Source organism: Mustela nivalis (genome assembly GCF_964662115.1).
Source record: "Mustela nivalis genome assembly, contig: HAP1_SCAFFOLD_609, whole genome shotgun sequence".
Lineage (NCBI taxonomy): Eukaryota > Metazoa > Chordata > Mammalia > Carnivora > Mustelidae > Mustela > Mustela nivalis.
The window spans coordinates 38079-54150 of record NW_028136053.1 but is presented as its reverse complement, the minus strand read 5'-3'; the positions used below and the strand labels follow the sequence as shown (position 1 = coordinate 54150).

Here is a 16072-nt window from a genome sequence, read left to right as displayed (position 1 = left end):
TTGTTCTAGTTCTATGGTAAATGCCAGTGGTATTCTGATAGGGATTGCATTTAATATATAGTTTGCTTAGGATAGTATGGACATTTTAACAGTATTCTTCCAATCCCATCAGCATGTAATATCTTTTCCATTTATTTGTGTCTGTTTTTTTCTTTAATAATGGCCATCCTACGGGGTATGAAGCAGTATCTTTTTTTTTTTTTTTTTATGAAGCAGTATCTCACTGTGCTTTTGTTTTGTATTTTCCTAATTATTGGTGATGTTGAGCATTTTTTTCATGTTCTTCTTAGCTATTTCCGTATCTTTGGAGAAATGTCTTTTCAAGTCTTTTGCTCATTTTTAAATTAGGTCTATTTATTTATTTATTTATTTATTTATTTGACACGCAGAGAGAGAGAGATCACAAGTAGGCAGAGCAGCAGGTAGAGACAGAGGGGAAGCAGGCTCCCTGCTGAGCAGAGAGATCATGACCTGAGCTGAAGGCAGAGGATTTAACCTACTGAGCCACCCAGGCGCCCCGGTTTTTGTTTTTATATTGTAGGAGTACTTTATATATTTTGAACACCAGTCTCTTATATATGATTTTGTATTTATTTTCTTCCCTTTTGTGATTGTCTTTTTACTCTGTTTGACAGTGTCCTTTGATGCACAAAGTTTTTAATTATGAGGGAGATTCAGTTTCTGTTGGACTGTTTTGTCGTTCCTGTGTTTTTGGTGTTGTATGCAAGAAGTCATTGCCAAATCCAGTGTCATAAAACTCCTCCCCACCCCGCGCGTTTTAGGAATTATATAGTTTTAGCTGTTAACATTTAGGTCTTTGATCCATTTTGAGTTTACTTTTGTATAGGATGTAAGGTTAGAGTCCATCTTCATTCTTTTGCTATGGATATCCATTTTCCCCAGCACCATTTGTTGAAACAACTGCTCTTTCCCCATTGAACAATCTTGCCACCCTTATTGGAAATCATTTGACTGTGTATCTGAGGGCTTACTTGTGGGCTCTCTATTCCACTGCCTAATACGCCTATCCTTACGCCAGTACCAAACTGTTTTAATTACTGTAGCTTTAGTAAGTTTTGCCATCGAGTGGTGGGAGTCCTCCAACTTTATTTTTCTTCTTCAAAGTTGTTTTGGCTCTTTGGGGGCCCTTGAGATTCCAAATGAATTTTAGGATGAGTTGAAACTCAGACCTTTAATACTTTTATATTTTATGTAAGTATTTTCAGTTATTAGACTGCAGCAAGAACATAACTTTTTTGAGGTCAAATTTAGTACTGTGAGGAGTTATAGTTATTCCCCATGTCTTTAAAACTTGTTAAAAGTAATGGTAATACTTAAGTTCTTACCTAAGTTGCATGTATCTTAAAATGATAGAAGATAAAATATATCTGGGTAGTTTTTTGACATTTACTGAACTCTTGCAATGTTGTGTTTTTGTAGTATTTCCTTAATATATGTAAGAGTAATATAGCATACCCATTTCTAATGCTACATATTTTATGAACAGAGTATTTTAAGTCCTTTGATCAAAGTCACACAGTGGCTGAACTAAGATTAGACCCAGGGGTGTGACTACTGTGTATTTACCTAAGTACTGTCACTACTTGGGTTACTTATGTTGTTGAGGTAGTGCATGTTAACGTAATAAATAAGTACTCAGGAGAAATTAGCTGTAAATGTCATTTTTACTATCAGCTCACTCAAGAACTAAATTTATCACATCTGGGTATAAGGCATTTCTTTCTGTCTTGCACAGTAGGGCTGATTTTTTGCTTAGTAACCTTATTGCTTTCATTAGCACTGCAAGTTGCTTACCAGTTGGAGCTGGCTTTTAGAGTTGATATTGAAGGACAGTCTTTCTGATAATTTGTTTAGGTCTTAAGTGTATGACTAAACAAAACTTGAACAACTCCCTGCATTTTTTCCATGTATATGTGCACCAGTAGATGAAACAGCCTAACTTTGGTGATAGATGATAATATTCTTGAAATCACTTTTTAGGCCCTTCAGAATTCACTTAGTTTCTTTTTAACTTTAAAAAATGCATATTTCCCTTCTAGATAATGAAATTGAACCTGTTTCTAAACTTTGAAAATATGGTAGCTAAATAATTAATGACAACTTTGGGAACCTTTCATTTCTCTCATTTTAAAGGGAACAGTCACAATTGTGGCAGTTTGGACTGGCAATAGTTTCAAAATTAGCTCTAATTAGCATTTCTCTTTGCTGTTTATTTTACACTTTTTATTTTGTCAAAAGACTACTGTATACAGTATAACATATACATGTGGTTCAATAACTTTGTATATCTTTCTAGAAATAGATACTGTATTACTGGTGTGCTGCTTTGAAAATTATGAATGTAGGTTGAAACAAAACAATTACTTTAATTCCAGCACATTCCATAGGACAGTTTTCAGCCTGAATATGAACAGCTTGGATCCTACCCAGCCCCCAAGATTACTTAAGGAAGTTCTTAAACACTTTTTATATCTAAATTAGTTATTACGTTTTAATATGTAAAAAACAGAATGCTGTGCAGTTTTAGAGCTGGAAGACATTCCATGTATTTATTCACATTGAACAGACCTGAATATTTTAGTTGAAAACAAAGTCCTAGAAAGATGAAAGGACAAGTTCAGACTCTTTGCAGATTAACTGGCTTGCTCAAGGACATCCTCATAAGTAAGGCAAGAGAACATAGACTGGTGTCCAGGTGGCCACTTGTTCATTTAATTTAAAAGTTTTATCATCATGGAGTTAAGATTCTGCAAACATGGTTTTTCATATGAGCTGTCTTAAGGATGGAAAATATATGAAACTTCTTTCTTCTCTGAACACATGGAAAGTATTTGCATCTGAGTTTTGAATAGAGTTCAATTCCAAAATGTTTTTACGCCAACAGGGATATTCTACTAGAAACGTTTATTTGAACGAGTAATAAGTTGAATTTGGGTGATCCTAATAGCTCAGTGGTTGGTGTGCGTTTCTTTCTCCAGGTGTTGCTCTGTTGCCTTTTGTGGACGAGCGAAGGCTGCGAGCTGCTCTAGAAGAGGTTTACCCAGACCTCACTCCAGAAGAGAGTAAGAACTCTGCTTCCACTTGGTCTCAACATTGAGTCTGTATCTTACAGACATTACATTTCTGTATAGTATTAGACTCTTTTTTCCATTTGTCAAATTTCACATACAAGGGGCATAAACTGTTGATTTTTACTTCTTCATAAGAAAAGTCAACTTTGATTCTTAAAATGCATTATCCAAATTGAATAGTAAATACAGTTGTTGTTTTTTTTTTAACTTACAAGTGTTAGATTTATTAAAAAGCAATACTTTGAGGGGTACTGGGGTGGCTCAGTCAGTTAAGCATCTGACTGTTGATCTCAGCTCACTTTTTGGTCTCAGTATTGTGATTTCAAAGTTCACAGTGGGCTCCATGCTAGTTGTCGAGCCTGCTTTTAAAAAAAAAAAAACCACACACACACAAAAACAGCGTTTCAGGAATATCCTTTGACTTTCTGATTCCTTTTTTTTTTCCCTTTTTACATTTATTTATTTATTTTAGAGAGGGCAAGCATGCAGGGATAGGGAAGAAGGGAGAGGAAGAGAGAGAATCCTCAAGCAGGCTCTGCCTCGAGTGTGGAGCCCAACGTGGGGCTCAATCCCAGGACCTTGAGACCATGACCTGAGCCGAAATGCAGAGTCAGCCACTTCACCAGCTGTGCCACCTAAGTGCCTGCCCCTTGACTTTTTGATTCTTACATGACATGCACACACAAAACTAATTTTCCATGCTGTGAGTGTATTAATTTCCTCTGTGTCCCTTCTTTCCTTCATCCCCTCCAATAAGTTAACTTTGTTTGAAAAGCTATGTTGAAATAAAGGCATTTACTTAGTATGCTAACCTGAAATGTTATTGGTATGGAGTGGCATTTAAAATACTGACAGTTAAAAGTGTTGGAAAATTGCAAAGCTGGACTCTATTGGAAAATTTATTTAATACCAGTATAATAAACCTATAGAAATAATTTCTCTGTCAGCCATCCTTAGAGTAGTCTTTGTTATCAGATGGTGTAATTTGTTTGGGTTTGCTCAGGAAATGGTTATGTATTTCTTACAGTAAGAAATTGAGTTCTATATAAGTTTATCCCTTATCTTACAGTACTATATTGAAATATGTTTTAGTGATAATATTTTCTGACAGTCTTTGATCTTTGAAACCTTAATGTCAAACTTGTTTTTCTTCTACAGAGACCTCACACATTTAGGTCTGTCACTTTTAAATTAAATTATTTTTTGTAGGGACACTCAGCTCTTAAGTGTCTGTCTGCCTTTGGCTCGGGTCATGATCTCAGGGTCCTGGGGTCAAGCCCTGCATCAGGTTCCCTGCTCAGTGGGAAGCCTGCTTCTCCCTCTCCCACTCCCCCTGCTTGTGTTCCCTCTCTTGGTGTGTCTCTCTCTGTCATATAAAAAAAATCTTTAAGAAATAAAAAGTATATTTTATTGTAGACCTTATACTAAAGTTTTTAAAATTTAGATGTTTCTTTTTATTTTATTCTCATAAAAGTTGCTCTTGCAGATATAATTGTTTGATCTTATTTCTTTCCTTATTTTCCCCCCAGCTAAAAGAAACAGTCTTGGAGGTGACATCTTATTTGTGGGCAAACATCACCCACTCCATGACTTCATTTTAGAACTCTACCAGACAGGTTCCACAGAGGTATGGTCTCTTTTTCCATCATGAAGTGCTTTTAGACAGTATAATTATTCGGTTAATTCATCAGAAATATATCTGTTAAATCTATTTATTTATTTATTTATTTATTTTTTAAAGATTTTATTTATTGATTGGGCAGAGAGATCACAAGTAGGCAGAGAGGCAGGCAGAGAGAGAGGAGGAAGCAGCCTCCCCGCTGAGCAGAGAGCCCGATGCGGGGCTCAATCCCAGTACCCTGGGATCATGACCTGAGCCGAAGGCAGAGGTTTAACCCTCTGAGCCACCCAGGCGCCCCACATTTGTTAAATTTAGATAAAATAGAAACAAGTGGGGTGCCTGGATGGCTCAGTCAGTTAAGCTTCTGCCTTCAGCTCAGTCATGATCCTGCGGTCCTGGGATCAAGTTCTACATTGGGCTCCCTGCTCAGCAGAGAGTCTGCTTCTCCCTCTACCGCTTCCCAAAGCTCATGGACACATGCTTGCTCTCTCTCAAAAATAAATAAATAATATCTTTTAAAAAAAGAAAAAGAGGGCATCTGGGTGGCTCAGTGGTTTAAGGCCTCTGCCTTCGGCTTAGGTCATGATCCCAGGGTCCTGGGATCAAGCCCCACAATGGGCTTTCTGCTCAGCAGGGAGCGGGCTTCCTCCTTCTCCTTCTCTGCCTGCCTCTTTGGCTACTTGTGATCTCTGTCTGTCAAATAAATAAAATCTTTTAAAAAAAAGAAAAAGGAAAATAAGAAAATGTACCATTTTAATCTTTAAAAACCATTTTAAAAGTATATAATTTTGTGGCATTAAATCTATGTACAGGGTTGAGCAGCCATTCACCACTATCCACTTTCAGAACTTATCATCCCAAGTAGAAACTGTTATCCCTTAACAATACCTCTCCATTCTCTCCCCTTATTTCTGATAACCTGTCTTCTACTTTCTGTCTCTGAATTTACCTGTTTTTGGAAGTGGAATAAATGGAATCCTATAATATTTGTCCTGTTGTGTCTGACTTATTTTACTTCGTGTAATGTTTCCAAGGTTCATCCATGCTGTAGCACGTATTAGGGCTTCCTTTTATGACCATAGTATGTATACACCGCATTTTCTTTGTCCATTCATCTGTTGATGGAAACTTGGGTTGTTTCCTCCTCCTGGCTTTTAAGAATAATGCTACTCTGAACTTTGGTGTACACATATATATGTGAATCCCTGCTTTCCATTCTTTTGGGTTTATGATCAGGAATGTATTTTTCTACAGCCAGTGGATGTACCACCTGAACTATGTCATGGGATTCAAGGAAAGTTTTCTTTGGATGAAGAAGCTGTTCTTCCAGATCAGTAAGCATTCATTTGTGCACATTGGGGTCACTGGGAGGAAGTTTAGCTAGCATTTTTTCCTTATTGCCCAAATGTTTTATTTTCTAGTAATAGTAAGAAAACAAAACAACAGAGAACCTGCTGGACTATAAAAATACTTGGGGTCAGAGCCCACCTCTTCAGCCTAGTAGCTGTATCACTGTGTGCAGGGAGCCCCTGGGGGTCCCTAAAGCCCTTACAGGAGATCCATGAGTTCACGGCTATTTTTATAATAATACTAAGATGCTATGATATTATTTGCTTTTCTCATTCTCTTTCTCTCTTGAGTGTACAGTGGAGTTGTCCAGAAGCTGAAATGTAGTGTGATAGCTATCTCAAGAGATTGAATCAGAAGCAGATAAGAGAATCCAGCTATTAAGATAGATATTAAGCCAGATATTAAAGAAATTTTCAAAAATGTAAGACAATGACCTTCTTTTTTTTGCTTTGTAAAATAGTTTTTCATTAAAAATGTTATTTATGTTAACATGTAATAGGTTTATTACTGTTATCTTTAAATTAGTATTTTAGAAATTTCTTAGTTTTAATTTTTAATAGGTAAATATTGATACACATAACCAACATAACCAGAAGCTCTTTGAGGTCCTTGATTTTTAGAAATGTTTTAAAGGGATTCTGAGATCAGTGTTTGGGAATTGCTGGTCGGTCGTATCTTCCTCTTTTGTAGATAATGGGTGGTTTTTCAAAGTGATTATACTATTTTGTAATCTCAGTGGCAGTTTGTGAGAGATCTTGTTGCTCTACATTCTTGCAAACCCTTGGAATTGATTGTCATGACCTTAATTTCTGTCAGTTTAGTGGATGCTTATTGGCACCTTGTGTCTTATAGATGCATTTCTCTAATTACTAATGAAATTGAATGCCATATGGTATATTTATTAGCCATTAGGTTTCCCTCATTTACCAAGTAACTGTTCTGTTCTTCTGTGCCCCTTTCCGGTTTGTTTGTATCCTTTACAAATTCTGATATGAACTGTTTGCCCAAAATAGTTTTCTGTTGAGATTACAAGCAAGGAAGACAGGGTCCTTTTTTTAAAGATGTAATTGGTTGTGTCATTTTTTTGTTGGTACATTTTAATGATTTCTCTTTCCTAAAGCAACGTTTTAATTCCACTTGTCCAAAAGGTTACAACTTACTCCCTTCTTTCTCTTTAGGATAGTATGTTCTCCTGTCCCCATGTTACGGGATCTGACACAGAACACTGCAATCAGGTAAGTCTTCAAAAATTAATGTCGTTTGATCAAAACACAGCTCTGAACTTCCAGATAAGTTTAAGAAGATCCCTGAATCACAAGGAAATGGCAGCTATTATTCCACCAATGTTTTGAGATTGGAGAGTCCCTGTGTTGCAGACCTCAGAACAGAGCCTCTTGACTTTAAATTATGTATATTGTTAAGGTTACTGATTTAACAAGCTTGCTTCTCTGCTTACTGGTTTCCCCTGACAACCTCTTAATTCTTCCTGGATTAGGAAAGTAGGAGGTAAAAAGTAGGAGTTTCTAAGAGTAGTTTACTATGTAGGAGCAAACAGACCTCTTTACCCCAGAGACCCACACAGCTTCTCTTGTGTTATAACAGATTATTTTAATTATATTTACTGGTGTGGCCCTGTAGCGTTTAAAAACAAAACATTACATACTTTATTTTGGTTGAGATAGAATAAATTTGCAGAAATGTTTACCAATAATTATTATAAACTAAAATTAGATCATTTCTGCTACCTGGAAAAATGTATTTCATTTCATTTCTTTCTTTCTTTCTTTTTTATTTTCAATTTTTTTAAAATTAACATAATGTATTTGTTTCAGGGTACAGGTCTATGATTCATCAGTCTTCACACAACACACAGCACTCAACACAGCACACACCCTCCCCAGTGTCCAACACCCAGCCACCCCATCCTTTCCACCCCCCATATTTAATTTCTTGCATTTCTTCATACAGCATTCTGTATGTGTAAAATATAATGTGACTGTTTAGAATAAAAACCAACACACTTATTACTCATTTGCTTAATTCTTAGATGTAATTACAAATCTCGATTGCAGGATTTATGTTACCATTTTCTTCAGTCTTTAGGCAAGACTAAGGAAAACACATCCTAGTAATTCAAGGATTTTGTAAAAGCCTGCTTGCGAAGACTGTTACTGAATCCTTCTCTCCAAGTCATTGTTACTATTTCTCTTACTCTTCAGAAGTATTTTGGATTTTATTTAAATTTATCATTGTAAAGTGTGAGCATATTCATTTTCCTATTAATAGATTTAGATAGATAGCAACTGCCACTTTAGAGGAGCTTTTATTTAATGAAAACTGTCATGAATTTGGAAAATCTTTCTAAATTAGTTGCTTTTATCTTTACACACATTTTTAATTTATCTTTACATGTAATTTGTTCTGGCTCTCTGTCTTTGGGCTCTTCTGTTAAGGGTGGAGTTTAGAATTGTGGGCCATGCTCTTGCACCCATCACAAATAGTCTGGTTCAGGTAGATCCAGTGTGGACACTTTATTAACCCATGGGATCTCTCTGCCTTGAAACAGTGCTTCAGGCCAGTTAATCCTACCAGTTCCGTCTTTGGATTGTCACATGCTTGCTTATGCTCCCCAGTTCTGCATATTTTCAGGGGCCTTTCTGCCCAGCCCTTTAGAAGTACTTAACTTTTTTTTTTCTACTTAACTTTATAATTAGGACAGAAAGACTTGTCCAAGGGAAGAATTATAAAATTGGCAAATCCTCTAACTTCTGTGTGTATTTTGGTGTTATTGTTGGCTGGTTGGTTCTGAGCCTGAAGAAGGCCTTTGGTATTATTTGGTATCCCTTGTGTTCTCCTAAGATTATTAAACTTAACAAGACAAATACCAGATCTAGGTAGAAATTCAGACATATGTTGAAAACTTTATAATAAAATCAATTTGAGTTAATGTCCTAGAGATTTATGAAAGACCACATTAACTTTTACCTTATAAGCTAATTTTCAGTGTTTCCTATGAGGGGTAATGAGGTTGATCCAGTTTATTGCAGTTTTTGTGTGTGTGTTTGGGGGCTTGTTTTTCATCCCAGTCTTGTGTTTGTTTTATAAATGAAAATCTGAGAATGCAAGCTTTGGTTCCAATTGCTGGTTATTTCCATTTTGACTCCTGTCAAAATTTTTTTCCCTTCTCTGTTTGTATGCATCCAGTATTCCATCCCATATTTGAGAAGTTCTTCAAGTTGAGTTTAGGTGGGTTTTCCTACCATATAGCTCTTACCTGTAGTGTTAAAAAGGCATATGATAGAGGTTATTGAAGTGTTTAAGTTCCTAGAAGGACTCTTAGAAAAATACAGTCAGCTGTGACCTAGGAGATCTCCCTCTGCCCCAATTCTGATTCCATAAATCAGCCAACATATTAGTAGCTTAACTTTGAATAGAACAGAGCGATCTCCCTTATTTTTCCTGATCCCATTTTTCACCATTTTAATTTGCTTAGATGTAATATTTTTAGACTGATTCTTTGTTAACTTCAAATATAGGGGCGCTTTGGTCGCTCAGTCAGTTAAGCGTCAGCTTTCAGCTCAGGTCGGGCTCCCTGCTTAGCAGGGAATGTGCTTCTCTTGCTCCCTCTGCCTCTTCCCCTGCTTGTGCTCTTCCCTGTCCTCAAATAAATAAAATCTTGGAGGGGGGGGCCTTTATATATATAAAACCTCATATGATCTTAAAATTAAATTTTCTTCCCACTGCAGTGGCACAGTTTTCTATTCATCTGGAGTAGAGAGACAGACAGACACACACACACACACACACACTCACCCTTTGTTTTACCTCAGACTCAGCGTTCTGGCCTTCTTTGTCCAGTGCCCCCCATCAGTTCTCCTAGCTGATCTCCCCTTTCTATCCCTGACCGTCCTGCTGCTCTGCTCTCTTACATTATGTGCTTTGGCTTCTCATTCTACCTTAATTCCTATATCTATACTACTGTTCTGGATTTTCTTTTTCCCAGTTGTTTGTTTCTGGCTCTTCCCAGTGAGCCTGTGTTTTAGGGGTTTTTGTGTTTTTGTTTTGTTTTGTTTTCCTTTATTTTGAGTTTCTTCTGAATTACTGTAATGATCTCCCAGCTAATTTATTTGATTCCACCTTCCCACTGAATCTACTGGCATATGCTCTGAGGCTTATCTTTGTTAAACACTGCCGCTCCTCAGAAATCTTCGCTCTGTATTGTCACTGGAATTATACTTCTTTGCTTTTTGAAGGCCTGTCCTGGTTTGGCAGCTATAGCTCTGTGCCTGAATCCCCACAGTTCCTCAAGGACACCTGCCTACTCCTTCAATGCAGGCTCTTCCCATGAGTATCCCATTGACTTTTGTGCCTTCCTTACATTGTTTGGAATGTTCGTTCCTTTATATCCTATCTTTCATAGCTTTTCTTCTCTTCTGAAATGTAATCTGAAATTTACTTAGTCTTATATGTTATTTTTATCCGTAGCACTGTTAAGATTTTGGTGATTTTGGTTTTGGTTTCTTTCCTCCTAGCACCTGGCATAGTTCTAAACTTGTGTAAAAGCCCAGGTGTTCATAGTGTTCATAGTGTCAAAGCCCAGTGTTTGCCATCATCTTCCAGCAACGCTTATTCCTTCAGAGGAGGGTTTCTCAGACTTTCTATGAATCAGGCAAGGGGTAGAATGTTTTATCTCTTCAAGGAGGTTTTCTAAAAATGTGAATTTTTAATGTAACCATTACTGCAGTATTTGTAAGACTCATGGTTGGCAAGCAGATAACTTGAAATCAGAAGCCTAGAGGAAGGGGAATATATACAGTCAGTCACAGATTTGATGGTGAAAGCTCTTGGGAGGGCTTAATTTCCACTGCCTGGTTAGCCTCCTCTGATAGAATGTCAGAAAAGATATCTTAAGTCCTATAAACTTAAGTGCTTTAAAATGTCAAGTATATGAATCAGGAAGTTTTTTTTTACAAGAACAGTTTGCCTTTGTATGCTGATTTAGCATTAATTAAGGAATGTAACTTGATATTTGGAGTTTTCTGCTATCTTTGTGAAGTGTGCTAGCACTCAAGCAGTAATAGTACTTAAAATAGCATTTCTAAGGCTAACTCTTAAAGTGAATTGAGTTGGAAAGGGGTGTTGTACATTCCATTCCTTTTCTGTTGAGACTTTGCTATAGTATTTTCTTCTTACTAATGGTGTCTAAAGTACTACTTGTAATACAAATAAAAGCACTGCTCAGTTTTGTTATTTTCAACCATGCTTAGGTTTATAGTTTTTATATTCTGTCCTTAATGTGCTTGTGATGACAATTAGGTGATTAAAATAACAGGGAGGTTCCCTACCAATGGAAGGATCCATTATGCTACTCCTGGACATGATGGTCTGGTAGATAGAAGCCTAGGCTTTGTAAGCCTAGGCTGTGTGCCACCTGGAAGAAGTAGTGAAAAACACTTGTGTTTACAGAGTTAGATGAGCAGTACACATCTAAACACAGTTCTCTTACCTCAGAAGGGCCACCTGTTGAATCTATAAGCTGTTCTGTTAACTCATTTCCTCCCTGAAGGTGCTTTTGTGTTATCTCAGTGTTACTGCTTTCTCTCCCCTGACTAGCTCCACAGTTAAGCTCTTTTGTTTCTGGTGGTAGAAATTGTCAAAGATTAATCTTGTTTTTCTTCTTTATTATTTCTATTTTTATTTATGTATTTTATTATAATAACATCATTTTTGTTATTTTAGTTTTTCTGTTTATAAGAATTTTAATTACATAAACCTGAAAAAAATGAAGGAAATTTGAAAGGTTGGGTCTCAATAAAGTTCCCCTTTGGGACTTTGACTAATGGGCTCCTGCCTGGTTTATGTGTTTCAGGTGTTTTTTTTTTTTTTTTTTTGTCTTTTTTTTTTCTTTCTTTTTAAGATTTTGATTTATTTATTTGACAGAGATCACAAGTTAGGCAGAAAGGCAGGCAGAGAGAGGGGGAAGCAGGCTCCCCACCGAGCAGAGAGCCTGATGCGGGGCTCAATCCCAGGACCTGAGCCAAAGGCAGAGGCCCAACCCACTCAACCACCCAGGCATCCCTGTATTTTCTGTTTTTGGAGAGGTTTGTTTAAGTTGTGGCTGGTGTTTCACGTTGGAAAAGTACAGTTGAGTTGTACTTTTCTTTTGTTTTATTTTCTAAAAATATAATAGTTCTTAGTATATATTTTTGGGAACAAATTACTAAAAAAAACCCACCCTGAACCAATGAAAGCTTAACTCATTTTAGGAGAGAATAAGTCTTCAAATTGTTCTCCAAGATCCAAGGGAAAAGAATGCTTTAATCTTTGAGATCAAAAATAGCATCACTTATCTCTTCAGTAGGGACCTCCAATCTTATTTTTAGATGCTCCTTTTCTGTCTCCTAATAGTTTGTTTCCTATGAAGTATATAGATCACTCTGTTGAGTTTGGTTCTGAGGGTAAGTAGGGGAGATGTTGGAGATTTTTTTCCCATTATCTTGGAAATTTTTTCCCTTTTAGAACATGACCATGAATGATGGAATTTTTATTTTTTTTTTTATTTTTTTTTTTTTTTTTAACTTTTTATTTTAAATGATGGAATTTTTAAAGCAGTTTTATTGAGGGACAGTTGACAGTAAACTGCACATATTTCATAAATAAATGGATTTGTTTTCTCAAACACTGGTTTCGGCTGTCTTATTATGTTTCTTGTAACCATTATCCTTCAGGAGAGATTATCCCTGTAAACCTGGGGTTCTGTACTCTGCCTGGGAACCCATTACCTTGACTGTTTCTTTCATTTAGTTTCCATTTTTCTGTACATCACTTACAGATCTTCATCTCAAGCCCTCACCTGAATGTGATCTTCATTCTAGTTCCAGCCCTGCCATTTATTTTGCCTGCCCAGCATTTGCACCTCCAGCGCCTATTGAAGGCCCTTACCTAGACTGTGTCGATGATCTTTTAGCTCTCTCTTACACACTGTTGCCAGGGATTTCTTTTTGAGTTGCATTCCTGATCATGTTTACTCCCTGACTGACTACCTGAAGTGATTTCACATTGTGGTCAGAACTGGCTCTCAATGATATTAACCCAGTTTGGCCAGCCTATGTTCCTGCTCACCTCTGTTCACAAACTTGCTTGCTCCAATCTAGCTCTTCTCAGCTGAGGTTTCACTTGGGAGTTAAGGCTTGAGACGTTGGGATGCCTGGGTGGCTCAGTTGAGTGACCAGCTCTTGATCTCAGCTTAGATCTGGATCTCAGAGTCATGAGTTCGTCTCCTGATCTCAGGGTCATGAGTTTGTCTCCTGTGTTTTGCTCCACGCCCTGTTCCATGCCCAACTCTACTTAAATTTAAAAAGAAAAAAAGTCCTGGATGCCTGAGCAGCTCAGTCAATTGAGCATCTGCCTTCTGCTCAGCTCACAATCCTGGAAGTCCCAGGATCGGGTCCTGTATCAGGCTGCCGGCTCAGCAGGGAGTCTGCTTCTCCCTCTAACCTTGCCTCCTTTGTGCCCTCTCTCTCTCAAACATATAAAATCTTTACATAAATAAATAGATAAATGATTTCTAAAAGGCCCTCAGGCCATTTCTCAAACTTAAAGCATTCATTTCATGTAACCAGTCAGTTTGTGTCTTATTCCTTTAGAATGGGAGTAGTTATATGTCTTTCTTGGGAGAATTTAGGATGTAATCACTTAGATCATTTGTATAGGGATGGCTTCTCTCCCAGATCCCTATTGAGAAGGCTGCTCCAATTAAACTGAGCTATTTCTTAGTTCCTTTAGAAGCGCTTTCCATGTCTTGGCTACATTTATTTCCTCCCATTCTGTAACCAGTCCTGTCTCACTTTATATCATGGCCTCTTGGATGATGTTTTCCTTGGTCCCAGGTGAAAGAATCCTCTTCCCTCTCCCCCTTGCACACATGCTTTTATCCCATATTAACAAAGACATGAGTGGAAGGTATGTGTACACACATCCTTTGACTCAGCATCTTTTCTGTGTCTGTTGTTGCCTTTTCCACTTTCTTATGAAAATGTTATTAAATATTTCCTATTTCCTTTATCAGAAGGGGAGACAAGCCTGATGCCTGGCCAGGATTTGTATCCCCACGCCCACCCTGAGACTGTGTATGCTGTGGGAACTCTTTAAGTTTGTTTGGTAAACTGCTGAAAAGCTCTGCTGACACAAAGATAACTGCTTTGAGACATTCTAGTTGCAAGTCTTGCTTTTTATTACTGATTTTTCTCTCTTTACTTTGTATCTGGAAGGCCCTAACGAACCTCTATATTTAACTACCATTTTCTCTGTCACCCTCTTAAACCTGTAACACTGCCCTAAGCCACTTTGCCCAGTAGAGAACATTTGAGATAAAGACAGTTGCCAGTGAAGAGTGAATTGTAAGAGGAATTGATTCAGTAAATGAAGTATTGTTTAGCTACTCTTGAGATCAGCATTTTTATTATAAATGAAGTTATTTTTGTGTACTTAAAAGGTAGTTAAATCCCAGTGCTACAAAAGTAGGTCCTAATAATTTAAAGTGGCAATATTTGAAGAGAAAAAATTAGCTATCTAAAATGTCAACCAATTCAATAAAACCTTCTTGAGTAGAAACGTTTTCCTGCCTCACATTGAGGTCTTTTATCCATTTCAAGTTTATCTTTGTGTATGGTGTAAGAGAATGGTCGAGTTTCATTCTTCTATACATAGCTGTCCAGTTTCCCAGCACCATTTATTGAAGAGACTGTCTTTTTTCAACTGGATATCTTTTCCTTCTTTGTTGAAGATTATTTGACCATAGAGTTGCAGGTCCCCATCTGGACTCTCGAATAAAACCATTTTCAAGTGTAATCATGGAGGAATTTTAGAAAATAAAAAGCACAAAGAAGGAAAGGAGATAATTATACAGAGCATATCACTGATTACTTTTTTGAATATATGCCTAGGCTGTTGTATACGTATTGAAATGTCAATTGAGGATTCCATTTTTGTGGAGAACCATAGTTTCTTTAACCAGTCCACTATTAAATCCCACACTTAGGTTTTATTTTTTCAGCATGAATACAAATATCTTGAGCATCCTAGGTATAAACCTTTGAGTACAGATCCAAAATCCTAGAAGAGGCATTGCTATATCAAAAGGAAAACTTAAATATTTACCAGCTTTCGGGACATGCAAACCCCACCAGAAAGGAAGCTTGATCCAGCTTATACTCAACAGTCTGAGTGTACAGATTTATAAAATACAATAAGCCTTTTGTGTAGTTTTCAAATTGTGACTGTTCCTGATACAAGGGAAGCATTAAGAGAGCACGATAGAGGGCTCCAACTGGGAAATTTAACGTTTTTCCCCATAGATTATTTATGTTCACTTTCTGATTTTGTGAGTATTTCTAGTGGCATTTGCATCTTTTCTTTCTTGCCATAAGAACTAATTTTCCCTAAGATGCTGGAGGGTAAGTCTTTGCCCCACACTAAACAAAATGAAAGGTATTTCTTTTAGGGATGCCTGGGTGGGTCAGTGGGTTGAGCCTCTGCCTTCAGCTCAGGTCATGATCTCAGGGTCCTGGGATCGAGCCCCACATCGGGCTCTCTGCTCAGCAGGGAGCCTGCTTCCCCTTCTCTCTCTGCCTGCCTCTCTGCTTACTTGTGATGTTTCTCTCTGTGTCAAGTAAATAAATAAAATCTTTAAAAAAAAAAAAAGTATTTCTTTTATTGTCTTTTTGTTGTTTGTAAACCTCTTACCCCTATCTCCAGTATCCTGTTGGAATTGCTCAAGATTTGAAGCAGTGTCTGTTTCTTCTCTCTGATCACCCACAGTTAGCTAGAGCATGGCTTTTCCCACAGAGAAATTTACATGTAGGCTTTGTACTAGGGATTAGCAGCAGTTTGGTGAAAAAGATACCTAGCTCTTTGGTGAAACTATTGATTAAAATAATCTTTGGAGAGAAGACTTTTGAATTTTAGTTACTCTTTTTAAACGTGAAAAATACCTCAGTTTACATAATAG

General features: G+C 37.2%; 1 protein-coding gene across 2 annotated transcripts in view; it reads left to right on the top strand.

Annotated features, from left to right (window-relative positions):
• XRN2 (5'-3' exoribonuclease 2) overlaps nucleotides 1-16072 on the top strand; it is a gene marked incomplete at its 5' end in the record, with an annotated part of 90473 nt that overhangs the window by 54839 nt on the left and 19562 nt on the right. For both annotated transcript variants that reach the window (XM_082750049.1, XM_082750048.1), the window contains 4 exons: nucleotides 3000-3083; nucleotides 4622-4719; nucleotides 5968-6047; nucleotides 7242-7298. In XM_082750049.1, the coding sequence (XP_082606175.1) occupies nucleotides 3000-3083; nucleotides 4622-4719; nucleotides 5968-6047; nucleotides 7242-7298 (319 nt within the window). The remainder of the gene's footprint in view (nucleotides 1-2999; nucleotides 3084-4621; nucleotides 4720-5967; nucleotides 6048-7241; nucleotides 7299-16072) is intronic.